The sequence below is a fragment of the Boleophthalmus pectinirostris genome, unplaced genomic scaffold (assembly GCF_026225935.1).
Source record: "Boleophthalmus pectinirostris isolate CB_2022bp ecotype Guang Dong unplaced genomic scaffold, ASM2622593v1 HiC_scaffold_16, whole genome shotgun sequence".
Lineage (NCBI taxonomy): Eukaryota > Metazoa > Chordata > Actinopteri > Gobiiformes > Gobiidae > Boleophthalmus > Boleophthalmus pectinirostris.
This window is the reverse complement of record NW_026571095.1, coordinates 32410772-32430771: the sequence shown is the minus strand read 5'-3', so window position 1 is coordinate 32430771 and position 20000 is coordinate 32410772. Positions and strand designations below refer to the sequence as shown.

At 42.6% G+C, this 20000-nt stretch overlaps 1 protein-coding gene across 1 annotated transcript in view; it reads left to right on the top strand.

The window, feature by feature from the left end:
• The window catches only part of nmnat2 (nicotinamide nucleotide adenylyltransferase 2), a 30205-nt gene extending 13899 nt beyond the window's left edge, over positions 1–16306 (top strand). Inside the window, exons 3-11 of the mRNA XM_020931364.1 lie at positions 7990–8057; positions 8929–9007; positions 11130–11265; positions 12794–12874; positions 12980–13024; positions 13109–13185; positions 14664–14765; positions 14847–14914; positions 16204–16306. Coding sequence (XP_020787023.1) covers positions 7990–8057; positions 8929–9007; positions 11130–11265; positions 12794–12874; positions 12980–13024; positions 13109–13185; positions 14664–14765; positions 14847–14914; positions 16204–16306 — 759 coding nt within the window. The remainder of the gene's footprint in view (positions 1–7989; positions 8058–8928; positions 9008–11129; positions 11266–12793; positions 12875–12979; positions 13025–13108; positions 13186–14663; positions 14766–14846; positions 14915–16203) is intronic.
• The last annotated feature ends 3694 nt before the right edge of the window (positions 16307–20000 follow it).

The window sequence follows — 20000 nt, the reverse complement described above, 5'->3', positions numbered from 1 at the left end:
TCCAGACTCCGTGATTCAAGACAGCTTCTCCAGTTTTATTTAACTGCATTTTAGAAAATCCACAACAATTCTGGCGTCACAGACAGGATTATTCAGACGTCGTTTATTCAGACGTTTTAGATCAATATAGAGATTTGATATGTCCAAATTCTAACATAATGATCCATGGATGTCATAGATTAACTACAACAGACACAAGAATCCGTGTGTCAGTCGTTCATTTGTTTTTCAATATAAAACCAAAAATAAGAAAATTAAAAAATAACAGTTTTCTTCATTATTTGTCTCCAAAACCAAAATGAAAAAAACAGATAATGATTTGATTTGTGTTTAAATGAAGAATGGAAAAAACGGATAACGACTGTTTCCAGTTTACGTGACTTCCGTGACTGTGATGCCGGACTTTTGCGCTGCATACGGACTGAACCAGGACTGATCCAGGTCCAGACCGGGACCGGAGTGTTACTGAGACCGAGACCAGACCGGGACCAGAGCGGGACTGAGACCGAGACCAGAGCAAAGACCAGAGCAGGGCCAGAGCGGACTTCAAGCTTTGATTCCGAGCCTCCGCGGGGTCCAAGCCTCAGCTTCGAGCTCCGGCCCTGCCGTGGGCTCTGAGCCTCCGGTCTGGTCCCGGTCTGGTCCCAGTCTGGTCCTGGTCTGGTCCCGGCCTGGTCTCAGTCTCAGTCCCGGTCTCAGTCCCGGTCTGGTCTCAGTCTGGTCCTAGTCTGGTCCCGGTCTGGTCTCGGTCTCAGTCTCGGTCTGGTCCCGGTCCCAGTCCTGGTCTCAGTCTCAGTCTGGTCCCGGTCTCAGTCCCTGGTCTGGTTCCAGTCTGGTCCCGAACCTGGATCAGTCCTGGTTCTGTCCGTATGCGGTGCAAAAGTTCGGCATCACAGTCACAGAAGTCACGTAAACGGGAAACGGCCGTTATCTGTTTTTTCCATTCTACATTTAAACAGAAAATCAAAAAACTGAAAAAACGAATCGTTATCTGTTTTTTCATTTTGGTTTTGGAGACAAATAATGAAGAAAACAGTTGTTTTTTCGTTTTCTTATTTTTGGTTTTATATTGAAAAACGAATGAACGAATGACACACGGATTCACAAGCGCAATACGTCTTCTTGAAGATCTAACTAAACATATTGACAGTTTGTGGAAGTTTATTCTGCTGTTTCTCACTCAGAGCATGACAGAAGCTGACCAGCAGGGGGAGTCTTTAGTTTTTTTGTTTTTTTTATCAGAACAGCAATAAACAGAACATCAGGGATCGCGATGTGATTCAGTCAAACTAACCGATCGTCAGGGATGAGATCATGATGGAGCAGCTCTGTTCCACTTTCCTCTGCTCTTCATCAGTTCTGCACATTCGCACACTCACACACTCCTCATCTGTGTGCGGTTTCTCCTTCTCTTATGCGCTAATCGTCTTCATTCCACCGCTCTCCTTCAGACGCTCTACTTTTCTTTATCACTGATGTGGATCTTGTCGTCAGAAATCAGAAAATAACAACTTTATTGCCAGTGTCAGTGAAGAAAACTTGGAATGTGCTTTGAGGATAAGTGCAACATAAAATAATGAGGACTGAATAGTACAATATAGAACGTGATCGCGATGAATAATGTATTAGAGACAGTGTTCAGGGCCTTTTTGTGTGGAGATTCCCCTCCCACTAAAAACACATAGTACAACGGGCTTCTCCTCTCTGGGGCTAGAAAAAGGGTTTACAAATCTCAGTGGGACTTCTGTGTTTCAATAAAGTTCAATAAATCAATAAATACTTGAAGTGAACTGTCTGAAGTGTCAGGTGTTCTAAAGTGACAGGTGCTGTAGAGTGACAGAGTAGTTTCATTGTAGTTAGCTCCTCCCTTCAGGCAGATATAAGACAGTGTCCACCAGCGTCTACCCACAACTGAAGAAGCAGCTGGGGTGAGCTGAGAAACGTTTTTGACCCCAAAAAAAAAGTTAATAATTGAATTTCTCCTTTGTTATAGAGTGACAGATGTTATAAACTGACAGGTGTTGAGCAGAGGGAAAAAAAACATTCCTGTGGTGAGAGGTTCTGGTCCGAATGCCTGAGGGGAGGGGCTCAAATAGTCCGTGTCCAGATGAGGAGAGTCACCTGTGTACTGTATTGTATGGTTTGATATTTGATACTATTTATACTTTATACTATCCTGCAGTAAATCCACAAATGGATCAAAAAAGTATCGCCCTACTCCCTATTAAGGTTTTGCATCTACGTCGCAAAACCACGTGACCTGGGGTTTATGTCGCCATATTGGAGGTCAATCTATCCATCTGGACCAACGTGTAGTGTTTGTTTGCGATAAAATTTGAATTAAATAACAATAGTTTTGACCTGTGTTGCTATTGGAAGTTCTGGCCGGAGTCAGTCTGCTAAAGAAGGAGGCCAAAGTATCTTTCTATCGGATCCCGGCTGATAAAGATCGCAGACAGAGATGCATAGGGATGGAGCCTACAGAGTACAATCGTCTGGGTCAGTCAAAGTTTCATTTCTGGTGAGGGACCATCTCCACAAACAAAGAAGGGATTTACAGTAAATGAAATGAGATCAATCTGTATGAAATCAGCCGTTTTCAAGGAATCTCAAGGAGTCATTTTTGGTGGAGCTTAGGTACTTTTGCACCTGCTAGAAAAATTAAATTAACTTTTAATCTGATTTTAAAGCCGAATGAATTTATTCCTGGATCATGTAAATGTTTATTGTCCTTAAAAATAATGTTTAATGGACATTTATTTTGTGTTTGAGTTCCTGCAGAATGGATTGTGAAGTCCTCAGACTTCTTTGACTTTGACTCTGCCTGGCAACAAATGATGCTGAAATATGATTGGTCAAATGCTTTAATATGAAAATCCGTGTGTGGAAGCAGCACAAATATCGGAAAAACTCTGAACGGATGAGACAGACCATTTGGAATTATTTAATAATAATATAATTAGCATCAGTCTGTGATTCAGAGATTTTTTGTAGACCAGCAGAGAAGGACTTCCTTCCTTCCTTCCTTCCTGTATTTTTACATTTATCTTTTTAACTTTTTTCACAAACTGCCACATCACTGATGTAAAACTATGAATATTTCCCCAGATATTATTCCACCAAACCAAGGAATAATCTGAAAAAACATAAAAACCACTTTAACAGTACAATGTTTGGAGTTCTATGTCGCTATGGCAACAGTCGACATTCTCCTTCTCTTCAAGCTCATTGGTCGTAGCCGTGGTAACGACGTTTCATGCTTCATGACATCACACTTCAAAGCTGGTCACATGACTGGTTTTGTATAAGTAAGACGCCAGAAGACGAGACACAAACAGACACTTTTCTAGACACGTTGACGACTACAAACGACAAGATGAAAATTGAAATACCTACGGACGATTACAAATCTGATTTGACGCGTTTACATGATCTTGCTGTGCTGCACGATCTGCGCGTCCAGTTTGACATACAACAAGACGGCCAAGCCCATAGGAGCACCTTCCACGCAGAAGTGCGAGTGGGAAACTATGTTGGCTTTGGCTTTGGACCCACCAAACAAAAGGCTAAACTAGATGCGGCCAAGGAAGTGGTGGAGGAGCTGAAGCAGCTCCCAGTGCCAGAGGATGTGACTCCATATTGGCAGAAACCCCACGTAGATCTGGTGGACCCTGTGGAACGTCCGTTCTACTTCTACAATAAAAACCCAATCACCGCCCTCACAGAAATACTGGAGGTGAGGAAGCAACGAGCTCCTGAATTCAGGGTGGTCTCGTTTGTGCAGCACGCCTCCAGAACCACCTTCTGTGTGGAGGTAAGAGTGGGCCGGATGTCCTGCCAGGGAATGGCCTCCTCCAAGAAGGCGGCCAAGGTCAGCGCAGCTCACAAAATGCTGGAGATGATGGGATATAAGGAGCTGATGGAAAAGCACAACCCAAAGATGTGCCCTGCCCAAGAGCATCAGTTCCAGCAGCATGTTGTCCAACAGCAGCAGTTATACAAACTGGAACTCCAGCAGGCGCTAAGAGCAAAGAAGGAGAGTTTTAGAAAAGAAAACCAATCTAACGCCACAGATGTTTCAGTGGATTCACCACAGGAGCCCAGTCCTGAGCAGGTTCCATCTCCACAGGAAAATACCAGCTCAGTAGAACCTGTCAGTCCAGCAGAAGATCCTGTCCCAGCAGAGGAGATGATCGACCCGCCTGCTCCCTCCTGTGGACACGGAGCGTCCCACATCCTCACAGGGGCTTGTGTTAAACACATTTTAAAAGTGGCCAACATGGACTACAGCCTGATGGCGGAGGAGATACAAAGAAAAATCCAGGAACACGTCATTGTTGGAAATGGTGACATCAGCCTGGAAGATTTACAAGAAATTGGCAAAAGAGCGGTCAAACAGATCCAAGTGGAGTATGACTCTCCTCACTCCCTCGTGAGAGCTCTTTGTGCACTAGACACGGCAGCTTTTGAAGCAGCTGTTCTGAACCATCTCAACACCGAGCTGAGAGCCTTCCTCACCCGCACCAAGTCCGAGGTGACCAGAAGATGCATTTAGAAAGAACGTTTCTTTTGGAATGTGTATAAATGCATTAACTTGTTTAAAAAATAAACATTGCAAAGCAAATCTCCTGTTTCCTCTTGTGTGTTTGTGTTTGTCCTAAATGTATTTAATAGTAACAGCGGTGTGTGGTTAGCATGCTGATGTTGTTGATGTAATGTCTTAACTCATGAGGAAGTTCTAATGTGTTAACAAAGTGAAGAATAAACTTGAACCACAGGCCCTGACGACCCACAGTCACCGCCCACCGCCACAGTCACCGCCCACCACCACCCACATAACGACAAACTGAAATGACAAAAACGCCGGCAGCAGCTTTGTTCCGGTCGACGTAAATACATAAATACATAAATAAGTAAACAGGGTTTGTGTGTTAAACATGAGAATGAAACAAAGATCAGAAAATAGCATCATATCTGTATGTTTCCTTTAAATCCAGTTCGTAAAGTCCACAAACCAGATGAGAAAACTACTCCAGAATTTCCCGCCTCTGGATCGAAGCAAAACTGAAGTCACATGAAACACGAAAACTACAAATTTGATGAGTTTTGTATCTATGAATCTCTGTAAAGTAAATGTTTGGTTTATTAGACTTTGTGGTACATTGTTTGTGATGGTTTTGGTGGCACAGTATCTATATTATCTATAGATGCCCCGTCCTCACTTTCGGCGGCAAGGAATCCCCTTCACCCCCGGCCCTCTGTTTCCACCGTCCCGGGGTCGCTCCGGCTCAGATTTTGACCCCCGTTCTACTTCCCCTGGCTGTTATCAGGAACAGATGTGATGTTTGGTGATCAACAAAGATCTCACACATCCCGCTACAAAATATTTATCTGCTTCTGACCCCGTGTAGCTTTTCAGTTCTTGGTTGGTGTAGGACGACGTCGAATGAATGAAGTAGTTGTAAATATCTGGATACTAAAGGTCGGGCACAGAGCGAGCGTTGATTAGACTGACAAAGCGCTCGATCGGAATTAGATCAGGATCTATTCCACAACCAGGAGGACGACTTTAGCTTTATATCTTTCTAATGACGCTGATCTAACGAGCTGGCGGTTTCTGACAGTTTTATATCGTTTCCGCTGTTGAAAGTCGCCAGGATTATATTGAAATAAACTGAATAATCCCAGTCTTGACCTCCAGTTCACCGCCACATCACACGCAAATCGTTAATACTTTCCATAATTAGGCCCAGACATCACTTCATAACTTCTGCAAGTGGTGCATTATCAGTGTTGGGGAGTAACAGATTACATGTACCAGAGTTAAGTAATCAGAGTACAAATGATGAGTAACTGTATTCAGTTACAGTTACTGTTTCAGTGAGTGGTAATTAGATTACAGTTACTTTGTTGAAATAAATGGATTACACGGCGGGATTTTCCTGTTTTTACATTTTGGGCTATATCCCTTTTTTTTTTTTTTTTTCTGTAATTCAACTCATTGCCGGACACTAAACCAGGTCTAAACCAGGTCTAAACCAGGTCTAAACCAGGATTTAACAGGACTAAACCAGGACTAAAACCAGGTCTAAACCAGATCTAAAACAGGATTTAACAGGACTAAACCAGGACTAAACCAGGTCTAAACCATGTCTAAAACAGGATTTAACAGGACTAAAAACCAGGACTAAAACCAGGCCTAAAACCATGTCTAAAACAGGATTTAACAGGACTAAACCAGGACTAAACCAGGACTAAACCAGGCCTAAAACAGGATTTAACAGGACTAAAACCAGGACTAAAACCAGGCCTAAACCATGTCTAAAACAGGATTTAACAGGACTAAACTAGGTCTAAACCAGGTCTAAAACAGGATTTAACAGGACTAAAACCAGGTCTAAACCAGGTCTAAACCAGGTCTAAAACAGGATTTAACAGGACTAAAACCAGGTCTAAACCAGGTCTAAACCAGGATTTAACAGGACTAAACCAGGACTAAACCAGGTCTAAACCAGGATTTAACAGGACTAAAACCAGGACTAAACCAGGTCGAAACCAGGTCTAAAACAAGATTTAACAGGACTAAAACCAGGACTAAACCAGGTCTAAACAGATCTAAAACAGGATTTAACAGGACTAAACTAGGTCTAAACCAGGTCTAAAACAGGATTTAACAGGACTAAACCAGGACTAAAACCAGGTCTAAACCAGGATTTAACAGGACTAAAACCAGGACTAAACCAGGTCTAAAACAGGATTTAACAGGACTAAACCAGGACTAAAACCAGGTCTAAACCAGACTAAAACAGGATTAACAGGACTAAAACCAGGACTAAAACCAGGCCTAAACCATGTCTAAAACAGGATTTAACAGGACTAAACTAGGTCTAAAAGGTCTAAACCAGGTCTAAAACAGGATTTAACAGGACTAAACCAGGTCTAAACCAGGTCTAAAACAGGATTTAACAGGACTAAAACCAGGTCTAAACCAGGTCTAAACCAGGATTTAACAGGACTAAACCAGGACTAAAACCAGGTCTAAACCAGGATTTAACAGGACTAAACCAGGACTAAACCAGGTCGAAACCAAACTAAAACAAGATTTAACAGGACTAAAACCAGGACTAAACCAGGTCTAAACCAGATCTAAAACAGAATTTAACAGGACTAAACAGGTCTAAACAGGAAAACAGGATTTAAACAGGACTAAACCAGGACTAAACCAGGTCTAAAACCAGGATTTAACAGGACTAAAACCAGGACTAAACCAGGTCGAAACCAGGATCTAAAACAAGATTTAACAGGACTAAAACCAGGACTAAACCAGGTCTAAACCAGATCTAAAACAGAATTTAACAGGACTAAACTAAACCAGGTCTAAACCAGGTCTAAAAACAGGATTTAACAGGACTAAACCAGGACTAAAACCAGGTCTAAACCAGGATTTAACAGGACTAAACCAGGACTAAAACCAGGTCTAAAACAGGATTTAACAGGACTAAACCAGGACTAAACCAGGACTAAACCAGGTCTAAAACAGGATTTAACAGGACTAAAACCAGGACTAAACCAGGTCTAAACCAGGTCTGAAAACAGGATTTAAAAGGACTAAACCATGCAGAGCGCAGACCGTGTCTCCTCCTCTTCTATCAATAATATTTTTTAATATGGTTAAGGAAAGTCTGGGCTTTTTATTTTCTTTAAACAGACAAAAATATCCTGGTCTTTGCTTCTCGACAGCAAATCAAATAATCCAAAGTATTCAGATTACGTTACTCACTTTAAGTAATTTAATGGATTCTGTTACAAACTACATTTTGGGGTATGTAATCTGTAATCTGTAGATGAATACATTTTAAAAGTCACCTTCCCAACACTGTGCATTATACCACGAAAACAAATGTGAAGAGACAGTGTTGGAGTGTTTCTGAGTTTTCCCTGCTACAGTAACATTTTAAACATTTTAGTGCTTGATGTGTTCTTGTGCAGGGCCTGGTGTCCAGCAGACATCGCCTGACCATGTGCCAGCTGGCGGTGCAGTCCTCAGACTGGATCAGGTAAAGACTCTGTCCTCTCTCACATAAACTCGCTCAGTGTTTCCCAAAGTCTTTTTTTTTCTTTCTGGGGATCCATATTTTAAAAGTCACAAACCTTCACGACCCAAGTCAATAGACATTATTCATAAATCACAAAATAAAGGTGGATTTGACCATTATTGAACATTAATGAGGATATTTTATTGTTGATTGAGTGATCGTGTCTCTGAACAATTAATAGTTATGCATTTATTATAGTTGTAGTAGTGTAGTGTAGTAAACTATGGAACAGGACTGTATGAACTCATGTGTGAACTATTTTTGTTATTATAATGGAACATTTTATTGTAAATTGTGCCAACTTGGACCCCAGGAAGAATAGTCTTTACCCCAGTAGAGACTAATGGGGATCCAATAAATAAATAAACAATCAATTAGTATTACTCAAGGTTTAAACAATAAAGAACAGCAATTGAAGCGGCAATAAAAGGATCCATAAGTCGCCTATTTGGACTTTAAATTTAGCCCATTTCTTTTTCTTTTCAACATTCAATTGGACCAGCAATATTGGAACAAAGTAGTCAATAAAATAATTACAAAAAGATTAGAAATTATACAAAACATGTCTTATCATTTCAACATTTCTAATGAGATAAGTGGCTTTGTCTGCGTTTTTGTAGTGTGTTGCAGATCGTGACAAGGCGACCCCCCCAAAAAATCTGTTGTGACTCACCTGAGGGTCACGACTCAGTCTTTGGGAAACACTGTACCTTTGCATTTTACTAAAGTACAGATTGTAGACCTGAACTCTAACTGTGTAACTGTGTGTGTGTAACTGTGTGTGTGTGTTTGTGTGTGTGTGTGTGTGTGTCTATGTGTGTGTGTGTGTCAGAGTGGACCCCTGGGAGTGTTACCAGGACACATGGCAGACCACCTGCAGCGTGCTGGAGCACCACAGGGACCTGATGAAGGTCAGACCCCAGCAGCACCACGATACATCTGAACACGTCTGTACACATCTTTACATTTGACGTCTTCACACGCGGGCGGCTTTGCAAATGTAAACTTCATCATATAGTTTGAACTGAGTCTGGATCATTATATTTCTCTCATCATATTTGACAGATCGACCTCAGATATTTCTCCCTGATTTCCCCCAAACAGTTGTTCATAATACTACATGTTTGTGGAATGAGACAACATCAGACATGGGTGGATATTCAGTCCCGACCATGACTTTGTTTACATATGTAGTGGACCAAACAGGAAGGCAAAGACAAGGTGTAAAAATAAGTTTAAATTTAACAAGCGCCATCAAAAGATATCAACCTGGTCCCCATGAGGCGTCGGTGGGTCAGTTCATCACCAGAGAAGCAGTTTATGAGGAGCTCAGTCCATATTACATGATCGTTATATCCACAATACAATGTGTGTATCTGTACAGGCCCATGAACATTTGTGTGATATTGGTCACACATGAGAATATCTGTGTTTACTAGTGTGTAACAGTCACACAACTAACATATATGAGTTGTTTATATGTTAGTTGTGTGACTGTAGATCAGTGTTTTGTGTAACAACAGAAAAAGAAATAATTTTTGTTCCAATTAGAATTTTAACGGCTACACTGAAAGAGAAAGGAGCTGTTATAATTAGTGATTATCTTGAAAACTACAGTATTTTCCGGGCTATTAGACGCGCTCTTAAGCCTCTAACCGAATCAAAAAACGACCGTGCGCCCCCCATACATGAATCCACTCAGGTGTCCCAGCACGACTTTAGTAAACTACAAAGCCGCACCACCCGCAGAACACGCAAACACACACAGAGCAGACAGCGACCGCACAGCGAAACACACCCACAGACACACTCATCACTCCACGCCGACGAGGAACGGAACGGAGGAACGAACCGAATAAGCGAGCGCAATGTGCCACTTCTAGACACAACTGAACAATTGAGTAATCGTGACCGATCCGTTGGTCCCAGACAGCACCCTCCCTACACGCCACAACTGAACAAAGCCCAGAGTCACCGTGAACGCCACAAACAAACAAAACCACTGACCCATCCAACTGTTGTGTTTTGTTTAAAGTCCAGTGTGGTTTATTTGAGAAAAAAGTTTGAAAATAGACCATTTAATAACAGTGCGTCTTATAATCCAGAGCGCCTATTTTTACAATACAAATGCATAGAATTATAAATAGATAATATTTTTTCTGAGATTTTGATTCCACTCCCGTTGCTCCAGCTCAGGGGTGTCCAAACTTTTTTCATCAAGGGCCACATATCTAAACACAGACGAAGCAGAGGGTCGATTGAAGGCTGCAGACTGATGCTCAATACAGGGAATAATTGAAATGTGTGCAGGTTTAACACGTTAGAATGAGCCATCAGTCTTTATTCATGCTAAGATCCTTAAAACCACACACTAAATATGAAATATTAACTTTATCAAGGTAGATTTTCAAAAAACTTGCAGTAAAAAATATTTTTTTAATTGGTGCAAGGTAATTTGGGCCAATTCACCTGGAAGTCTGAGGGCCATAGTTTGGACATGTCTGCTCTAGCTCCATCCTTTGCGGAGTTATGACCAAAAACGCATATTTGACCTTGGTTACCTCGACCTTCAAGTGACCTTGACCGGTTTCAACCTGTAACATCCAGTGCATCCCGGTTATGTTTGTGCCAACTTGTGTGACGATTGGGTGAATATTTTAGGCCGCAGATGGTTCAGAAATTGACCCGTGTGACCTCAAATGACCTCGGATCGTCATCAAACTTTTTTTTTTTGGGGCATCGGGCACGGGGGCTTGACCCACCTACCAAATTTAGTGACAATGGGTGAATAAATGGTGGAATTATCAGACACACACAGACACACAGGGTGAATACAAAACCTGATCAAACCTTCGGGGACCAGGTAACAACATGAATTTATCTGAAGAACGCACAGATGACGTTACTTAAAGCTAAACAGAGCTGATATTTGTACTAAACCTCATTTCGAGTTATATTTTCTGTCTATAACGTTCTCCATCTCGTCCCCGACTCCTTTCTGTGGTCTGACCGCTTTGTGCTTTGTGGTTTCAGAGAGTAACCGGGTGCATCCTGTCCAACATCAACACGCCCTCTTCCACTCCCGTGATTGGTCAGCTGACTCAGCCGCAGACCCAGACCACGCCCATTTACCAGAACCACGGCAACATGAACCACAAGCCCACAGCCAGTGAGTCTATACGCTCGCGCTCACCTCACAACCAGAAGCTCCTGGGTTTGAGTCCTGGGGGTCTGTGTGGAGTTTGCATGTTGTTCCTCTTGTTGGGTTGTGTTTATTTTTTAAGACTTAAAAAAAAAAAAAAAATCAGGTGCAAACGTTTCCTGTTTCCATGACTTAAACTTTGACTCTGGACTTTTGCGCCGCATATGGACTGAATCAGGACTAAACCAGGTCTAAACCAGGACTGAACAAGAACTAAAACAGGATGAAAACAGGACTAAACCAGGACTGAACCAGGACTGAACCAGGTCTAAAACAGGATGAAAACAGGACAAAAACAGGACTGAACCAGGACTGAACCAGAACTGAACCAGGACTAAAACAGGACTAAACCAGGACTAACACAGGTCTAAACTGGGAATAAACCAGGACTAAAATATGTCTAAACAAGAACTGAATCTGGTCAGTCCCCGTCTGGTCCCATTGTCAGTCCTGGTTTGGTCTCGGTCTCAGTCTTGGTCTCAGTTCTGGGGCCTCATTTATAAAAACTTCGCAGGAGTTGTCGTAAGTTAGTGCGTACGCCTAGTAGCTACGACAGGCGTGCGCCACGCAAACTCCATATATAGAAAACCCACCGCACGCACCAAACCACGCAATCTTTGCTTTATAAATCCCACCTGCAACTAGAATTTGCGCACGTAAACCCACGTCACGTCACGCCCTCTCCACACCTCCACCTCACCATAAAAGGAGCATGTAAAGTGACTCGTGAATGAGATTTCCCTAAACATGAGCCGATAATCAGTGGGTTTGACCGAGACACGCGGGACAGAGGGAGGAGGACGCTCCACGCAGCACCACGTGATCACACAAACACTTTATTAAAGACTTTATTAAACAAGGTTTAATAAATAAATACAAAACTAAAAGTGACAACAATGACTCATCTGTTCATTTAATCATATTTCATAATATTTAGGCAGCACATCTTTGCAGTAAAGCCCATGTGTTTTTTCGCTGTTTCAAGAGTTTTATCGCTATATTTTTATATGATGTGTGTGTGGACTGGCCCTGTGTATTTATGCATATACACGTAGATACGTGCACAGGAGGTCCCAAGTTAGCATAGAGTTAAGCAAAGCGACACGCTTTTGTCGAGGTTCATAAATACCGCGGTTGGCGTAGAGAGCGCGTACGCAAGGATTTTTGCGTAAGCGAGCTTTATAAATGAGGCCCCTGGTCTGGACCCAGTCTTAGTCCTGGTCTCAGTTTTGGTCCTGGTCCTGGTCTCTGTCCTGATTCAGTCCTTGTTTAGACCTGTTTTAGTCCTGGTTCAGTCCTGGTTCAGTCCGTATGCAGTGCAAAAGTTCGGCGTTGCAGTTTTTCCATTTTGGTTTTGGAGAAAAATAATGAACAAAAAATGTTTTTTTGTTTTCTTATTTTTGGTTTTATTTTGAAAAACGAATGAACAAATGATCCACAGATTCAGCGCCTTTAACCAGTGTCAACTAAAGCTGTCCGTGTTGTTTTGTTTCAGTCAAACTCTGGGGTAAAATCAGTGAAAACCTGGGAAAAATCTGCTGTGTTCGTCCTCACATCGACCGCTTCACGTTCGTCGGTAAGAACCACTGATCTTTATGGCGTTTAACTGTGTGCTGCCCTCTGGTGGTGGTACTGCGCATGTTTAATTCTGACTGAAAACGTCTCTGTGTGTTTGTGTCAGATGAGAATGCAAACCTGGGGACTGCAATCCGCTACGAGGAGATCGGTGAGTGTCCTGTGCTCCTGCGATAGATCACACGTTCACTATCGAAGCTTCTGTGACGGTGTTTTTTTTTTTGTGTGTGTGTAGAGTTGAGGATCCTGCTGCTGTGCGGGAGTGACCTGCTCGACTCCTTCTGTATCCCCGGCCTCTGGAAGGACAGTGATGTAAGGAGATGATCATATGACTGACTCGCTCACTCCCCGTGTCGTACTAATCTGATTCATCAGCCGGTTTCACTTTGTAGAAACCGTGCAAACTGACCTCGTAGTGTTAGAATTTGTTCGCTTGACAGTAGGCGGGTACTTTTTTTTATGTAACCAATCACTGCTATTTGGTCCTGACCAGTGTTGGGGAGGTTTCTTTTAAAATGTGTTCCCCTACAGATTACAGATTACATACCCCAAAATGTAGTTTGTAACAGAATCCATTAATTTACTTAAAGTGAGTAATGTAATCTGAATACTTTGGATTACTTGATATTGTCATGTTTTTTAAAACTACATGAATGTAACAACCACATCCTGAAAATTCATGTTTGTTTTCTTCAAATTGTCTGTTGAGCCCAAGTCTCCATGAAAAGACATTTGTTTACTGTAGAGAAGCAAAGATGAGGAAATTTTAACATAAGATTTTTTGTCCGGGTTTTAGTTCCTGGTTTAGTCCTGGTTCAGTCTTAATTTAATGGTAAATGGTCACATTTTTCTATAGCGCTTTTCCACCTTCAAGGAATTCGAAGCGCTTTACAACAAGGAACCACTCACCCATTCACACACCAGTGTACACAGACACTGTGGGCAAGGTGGGTTAAGTGTCTTGCCCAAGGACACAACGACAGCATTCATCTGTGGGAGCTGGAATCACACCAGCCAACCTGTGGGTCAGTGGATCTGACCGCTCAACCTGTGATGTTTATGTCGAGAACTGGAATCAAACCACCAACCTTCAGATTAGTGGGCGAATGCTCTACCAACTGAGCTACTGCTGCCGTATATTTAATCCTGGTTTAGTCCTGGTTTGGTTTAGTCCTGGTTTAGTCCTGGTTTAGACCTAGTTTTAGTCTTAGTTTAGTCCTGGTTTGGTCCTGGACTGGTTTAGTCCTGGTTTTAGTCCTGGTGTTAGTTCTGGTTTAGAGGCACACAAGAGGAAGCGGTGTCCACACAGTACGGAAGGAGACATGGGATACAGCCCAAAATGTGAAAACAGGAACATACCACCATGTAATCCATTTATTTTAACAAAGTAACTGTAATCCAATTACCACTGTAACTGAATACAGTTACTCATAACTTGTACATAATTACGTAATACCGGTACATGTAATCTGTTACTCCCCAACACTGGTCGTGACGTATATAATGCTCTGCTAACGGGGCGAACTGGAATATTAAACTTTTCCCAAATCCCATAGGAAGAAGGGACAATAACGTCTTTCCCCTTGATAAAATTCACCAAACATTCTCTTTGTTCCGGCTTTAAATCCTCGATCTCGGGAATCGTCGCCAACACAGAATGTCTGTCTTCGTCTACATCCATCTCGACGCTTTGTTTACTGTTGTGCTGCACCACAAAAGAGACACAGACAGACACATAAACACCTGCACGTCACAGCCCTATGACCTGTCCTGCCTGTGGTGCGTTTCAGATGGAGGTGATCGTGGGAGATTTCGGCATCGTGGTGGTCCCTCGCGACGGAGCCGACACTGAACGCATCATGAACCACTCGGCCATCCTGCGCAAGTACAAGGTCTGTCCCCCTGCTGCTCCGCACGTCTACAGGAGACACATCAGGTTTACTCACAGTGTTTGTCTGTCACGTTCTCTGCAGGACAACATCATCGTGGTGAAGGACGCCGGCTCTCACCCCATGTCTGTGGTCAGCTCCACCAAGAGCAGGTAGGTCCAGAGCTGCTCACCAAAAATCTGTTTTCTATCCTAACATTTTAAACTCGATTTCAATACTAAGGAATAGATTCCAAATTTGCCGTGTTAAAATATTGCTACCTCATCAAAAACACACCCAAGGACACACATGTTTGAGTAACTTTTTATTATTAGTCTGTCTGCTCCTCTATTTCCAAAGCTCTAAATGCTTGTTCCACTTTGTGATGTAATGAAGCAGTAGTTTCAAGCCTTTTTACCTTTTGTTCAGTAGAGATTGGCAATTCCAGGGCTGAAATTATCCAAACGATTCTAGAACAGTGCTTTTCGTTTGAGAGAAGAACTCAGCCTAAATCTGCAGGTTTGTGTGTTAAATATGTGCAAATGAAACAAAACACAAGGTCTGTTTGTGATGAGGAAACAACATTATATCATACATTACAGTGTAAAATGTGCCCTACAAAGTATCTACCGTATTTCTCGGACTATAAGGCATGCTTAAAATCCTTTAATTAAAGTAAGTAATGTTTTTTTTTATTTTTTTATTTATATAGTGCTTTTTACAGACATTTGTCACAAAGACCCTTTACAGAGTATTATTCATTCACTCCATACCCTGTGATAGGCTAGTATTGTAGCCACAGCTGACCTGGGGCAGACTGCCATGCCGGCAATGTGGGTGAAGTGTCTTGCCTAAGGACACAATGACTGTGACTGGTGCCCCCCTGTGGCTCTTGATTTTCCCACTGGTCTCCCATCCAAGTACTAACCAGGCCCGACCTTGTTTAGATCTGACAGGATCAGGTTTGACAAGTTGCTATGGCCACATAGTTTCTCAAAATTTTCTCAAAAATCGACAGTGCGCCTTATGTATTAAGTTTGTTTGTGCTGACTGACCTCGAACCAATTGTATGTGGTACACCGCGCAGAAATCTCTCAAAATGTTTTAGTACGACTTTGGTAAACTGCAAAGCTGTACCACTTGATGGATGTGGTTTTAAGTTTTCTGTAAAACGTAAACAAATGTGCGCAAAGCTGCATTAAACACATTATTACTCAGTGTATATTTGAGTCGTCCTCGTAGGAAATAAAAAAACAAACTTAAATTATACACCCACATTCACACATTCACCAAGACAGGGAGGTAACGGCGAGCGAATTACGCCACGATCTGCCAATGGATCGTGGACGCCTGGGCTAAGGATCAGTCTCAAGTGTCGTCCGTTTGTTTTGCTTAATGCGCCTTATAAGCCGGTGCGCCTTATAGTCTGAAAAATACAGTAAGTGTGTCCCTGTGTCCTCAGACTGGCCCTGCAGCACGGAGACGGACACGTGGTGGACTACCTGTACCAGCCCGTCATCGACTACATCCTGCAGACCCAGCTCTACATCAAGGCCTCGGGATGAGACGCCGCCACTTCCTCCCGTTCTCCTCTAAAGCTCCGCCCACCTGTCCTCTCAAGCTCCTCCCCGCGTCCCCAAAGACACGCCCACGTCCTCACGAGCCCCTTCTTCTGTCCCCGCCCCATGTCGCCCTCCGCCCCCTCTAGCCCCTCCCCACCCCCCCACAAGCCCCGCCCCTCCCGTCCACTCCGCGACTTTCCCATGATTCCGCGGCCCGTGTGTAGCACTGATCACTGTGGGCTGAGGAGTTTCGCACATGCTCAGATTGTACTCAGAGGGGGACCACCCGTCACTTCGCCGTACACTCAAACCACTGCTCTTAGAGAATCTACCAGTACTTGCATTACGTAACTTTTGTGGTGGAAGCTTAGATACTTGCTTGTCTCCATGGAGAATTTTGCCAGGAAATAATGTTTTTTGCCGCGTCGCTTTCACTCTAGGCAATGCACGGGTAAATTTAAGTTCCTAAAGACTAGGGGTGTAACTGTACATAAAAATCACTCTTCGGAGCATACTTTTTTTTTTTTTTTTTGGCCATTCTCTTGCATTGTCGTCCGCCGTGGTTGCGGCTTTCTTCCAGTTTCTGCCAGGTCTAAACCAGGACTGAACCAGGACTAAAACAGGTCTAAACAAGGACTGAATCAGGACAGAGACCGGGACCAGGACCAGAACTGAGACCAGGACTGAGGCCGAGACCAAACCAGGACTGACACTGGGACCAGACGGGGACTGAGACCAGAACCAGACCAGAACCAGACCAGGACTGACCAGGTTCAGTTCTTGTTTAGACCTATTTTAGTCCTGGTTTAGAACTGGTTCAGTTGTGGTTCACAGGGCTACGTTTGTCAGCGTGCGAAATCAGACGGAGGGCAGGAAGTGAACTGACTGGAGGAAGCTCGTGAAACTCTGTTGCGTCTTTGTCTGGAAAATGCCGATGTGTTGTGTAGTTTACGGCTGTTGCCAATCGTTCTAACCGAGAGAAGGAAAAGCGATTTTTTTTTAGAGTACCGAAGATAGTCGTCCACAAAGGTCAGAAATGGGAAAAGCTGACAGAACCTAACCTACGTTTGCGGTCGGGAGGAGCAGAATTCGCTAACGCTCGTGTCTGCAGTGACCACTTCATCAAAGGTTTGTTACAAAGCTAAATTGTTTTTTGTGGTTTACCTAAACATAAATGAATCATTAACGACTAACGGCTAAAGACGTTTGTTGACATTAAGTAGTTTGGATAGATCGGTTACTGCCGATACACTGCAGTTTTTTCCATAACATCTAAACACATAAAATAAGAGAAACACTCACCCCGGCGAAGACCAAACAATGATCATCACGTAGTCGTTTTGCATCAAGGTTGAGGACCCATCCACTGACAAAAAAAGTTATATTCCTCCTAACTTTTGTACTTTGCCTTCATCTGTTGTCTGGTGTAGAACGATGTCTGGAGAACTAGATAGTTCGTGATATCCTCTGCCTCGATTGTCGGCAAATCTTTTACTTCGGTCGAAAATTCTCTCATTTTCAATAAGATGGTGTCATGTCCAATATATTTGTCGACTAACTGCTCGTACCTTTGCCTCGCTACTGGCTCTAAATCCTTACAATAAGAACTCTTCTCCATATCTGTGTTCTCCAGAGCCGTGTTTGTTTGTCGTGTTTGTCTTCACTTCCTGCCCTCCACCTGAAATTCGTGCGTCATCGTGATCACGTGACTGAAACCCTCTTATAGTGACATTTGTTGCTCGCTGATGACGTGTAGGTGGGATGAATGCGACCTGGCCGTTCAGACCGAAGTCGCATGTCAAAAGATCGGATATGTATCGGTTTTAGGAGCGCATATCCAAGTGGCCTGGGTCGCATTTGAAAAAAAATCGGATCTGCGTCGTCATTAAAAGATCAGATAAAGGTCGCAAAGGGACGAAAAATTTGGATTTGGGTCACGAGATCAGGCTTTGACGAGAAAATTTGGCCACGACATTCCAGGCGGGGAGACAAGCAGGCGTTGGACCTTTCACCAGAAAAGTTCCACCTTTAAAAAAAAACAATAAATAAATAAAAAGAATCGGCATGCAACTGGTTTGCTGCAACGCCCCCTAATGGATCAAAACCATAAGTAACCCCCGACACGTCCATTTTCAGTTTTATTATGAATAATATTTGATCTTCTGATTGTAAAATGTGTCTAAAAGAAAATTTGCCAAAGTCAGATCAGTGGAGCCTGTATTCTCCCGCCAAAGAGTAACACGTCAAATATCACTCTAGTACTTGTACTGCATCACCCGGTGGTCGCCCTCAGTTCTCCTGCCTCATCTGAATGTAGGACTATACTTCTCAGACTGTGACCATAGTACTTTCATGGTACTTCTTTCATGGTACGTACCCCCCCCCCTCTCTCTTTCTCTCTCTATCTCTCTCTCTGTTCTCCCGTAGTACGAGTAGATGCATGCGTAGTGGGACTGTTGGGTTCTGGCATGAGGACTTCTGTTGTGATTGTACTTCAAAAATACTCTGGATATACTTCCGTCCTTCCTCCTCTTGTCCATAAACATAACGCTCGCTCTGTACACATCACTGATTGTAAACTTTACGGACGATTTCATACGACGCTGGAATAAGTCTTGGGGGAATCTCGATACTGGATGATGTCCGTTACGTGGCACAACAATAGTCTCTCTTGTATCATAACTTTAAAATCTACAAAAAAAAATAAAGTATTTGAAATTCCCATATTATGCTAAACACTCTTCTTCGCTATTGACCCATCTGAAACATACCCGGAGTTTGGTTATTTTATTTTATTTTTTTGTTACTTCAGGGGTGTCCAAACTAAAAGTGAAGACAAGAAAAGTTAAGGGACACACTTAGGGAAATTTGATGTGTCAATTCTGCCCTAAAAAGGTGAAAGATCTTAAGTCTTCAGAGTGTGAAACTGAGAAAAATTACTTCAGCGTTTCTAAGTATAAAAGGTAGGACTCCCAAAATTTGACTATAATGAAAAAAAAAATTTGTATGTGAAAAATATTGAGCTCAAAATTGACCTTTGACGCTTCTTTTGTCAGTTCTTGTGCTCTACTTTTCTATCAAGAACCAAAAATATGGAGTCGTCCAAAGACAAAAGACAGAAACTGACATGATCATGATTACACCTCATCAAGGTCGAGTCATCGTGGTGTTTGATGGAAATGATATAGATCAGGGTTTCCCAAGCTTATTTTTTTTCTTGGGAGTCATATTTTAAAAGTCACAAACCTTCACGACCCAAGTCAACAGACATTACTCATAAATTTAACATTAATGAGGATATTTTATTGTCGACTGAGTGATCGCGGTAAGAAAAACACTGAAGCAGCAATAAAAGGATCCATAAGTTGACTATATTAACAAAATAGTCAATAAAATAATTACAAAAAGATTAGAAATGATACAAAACATGTCTTAACATTTCAACCTACATGCAGATCATGACATAATCTGATTCACCAGCCGGTTTCACTTCGTGGAAACTGTCTGACCTCGCAGCATTAGGATTCGTTCGCTCGACGGTAAGCGGGTACTTTTTTATTTAACCAGTCGCTGCTGTTTGATCGTGACGTATGTAATGCACCAAATCCCGTAGGAAGAAGGGCAATAACGTCTTTCCACTTGATAAAATTCACCAAACATTCTCTTTGTTCCGGTTTTAAATCCTCGATCTCGGGAA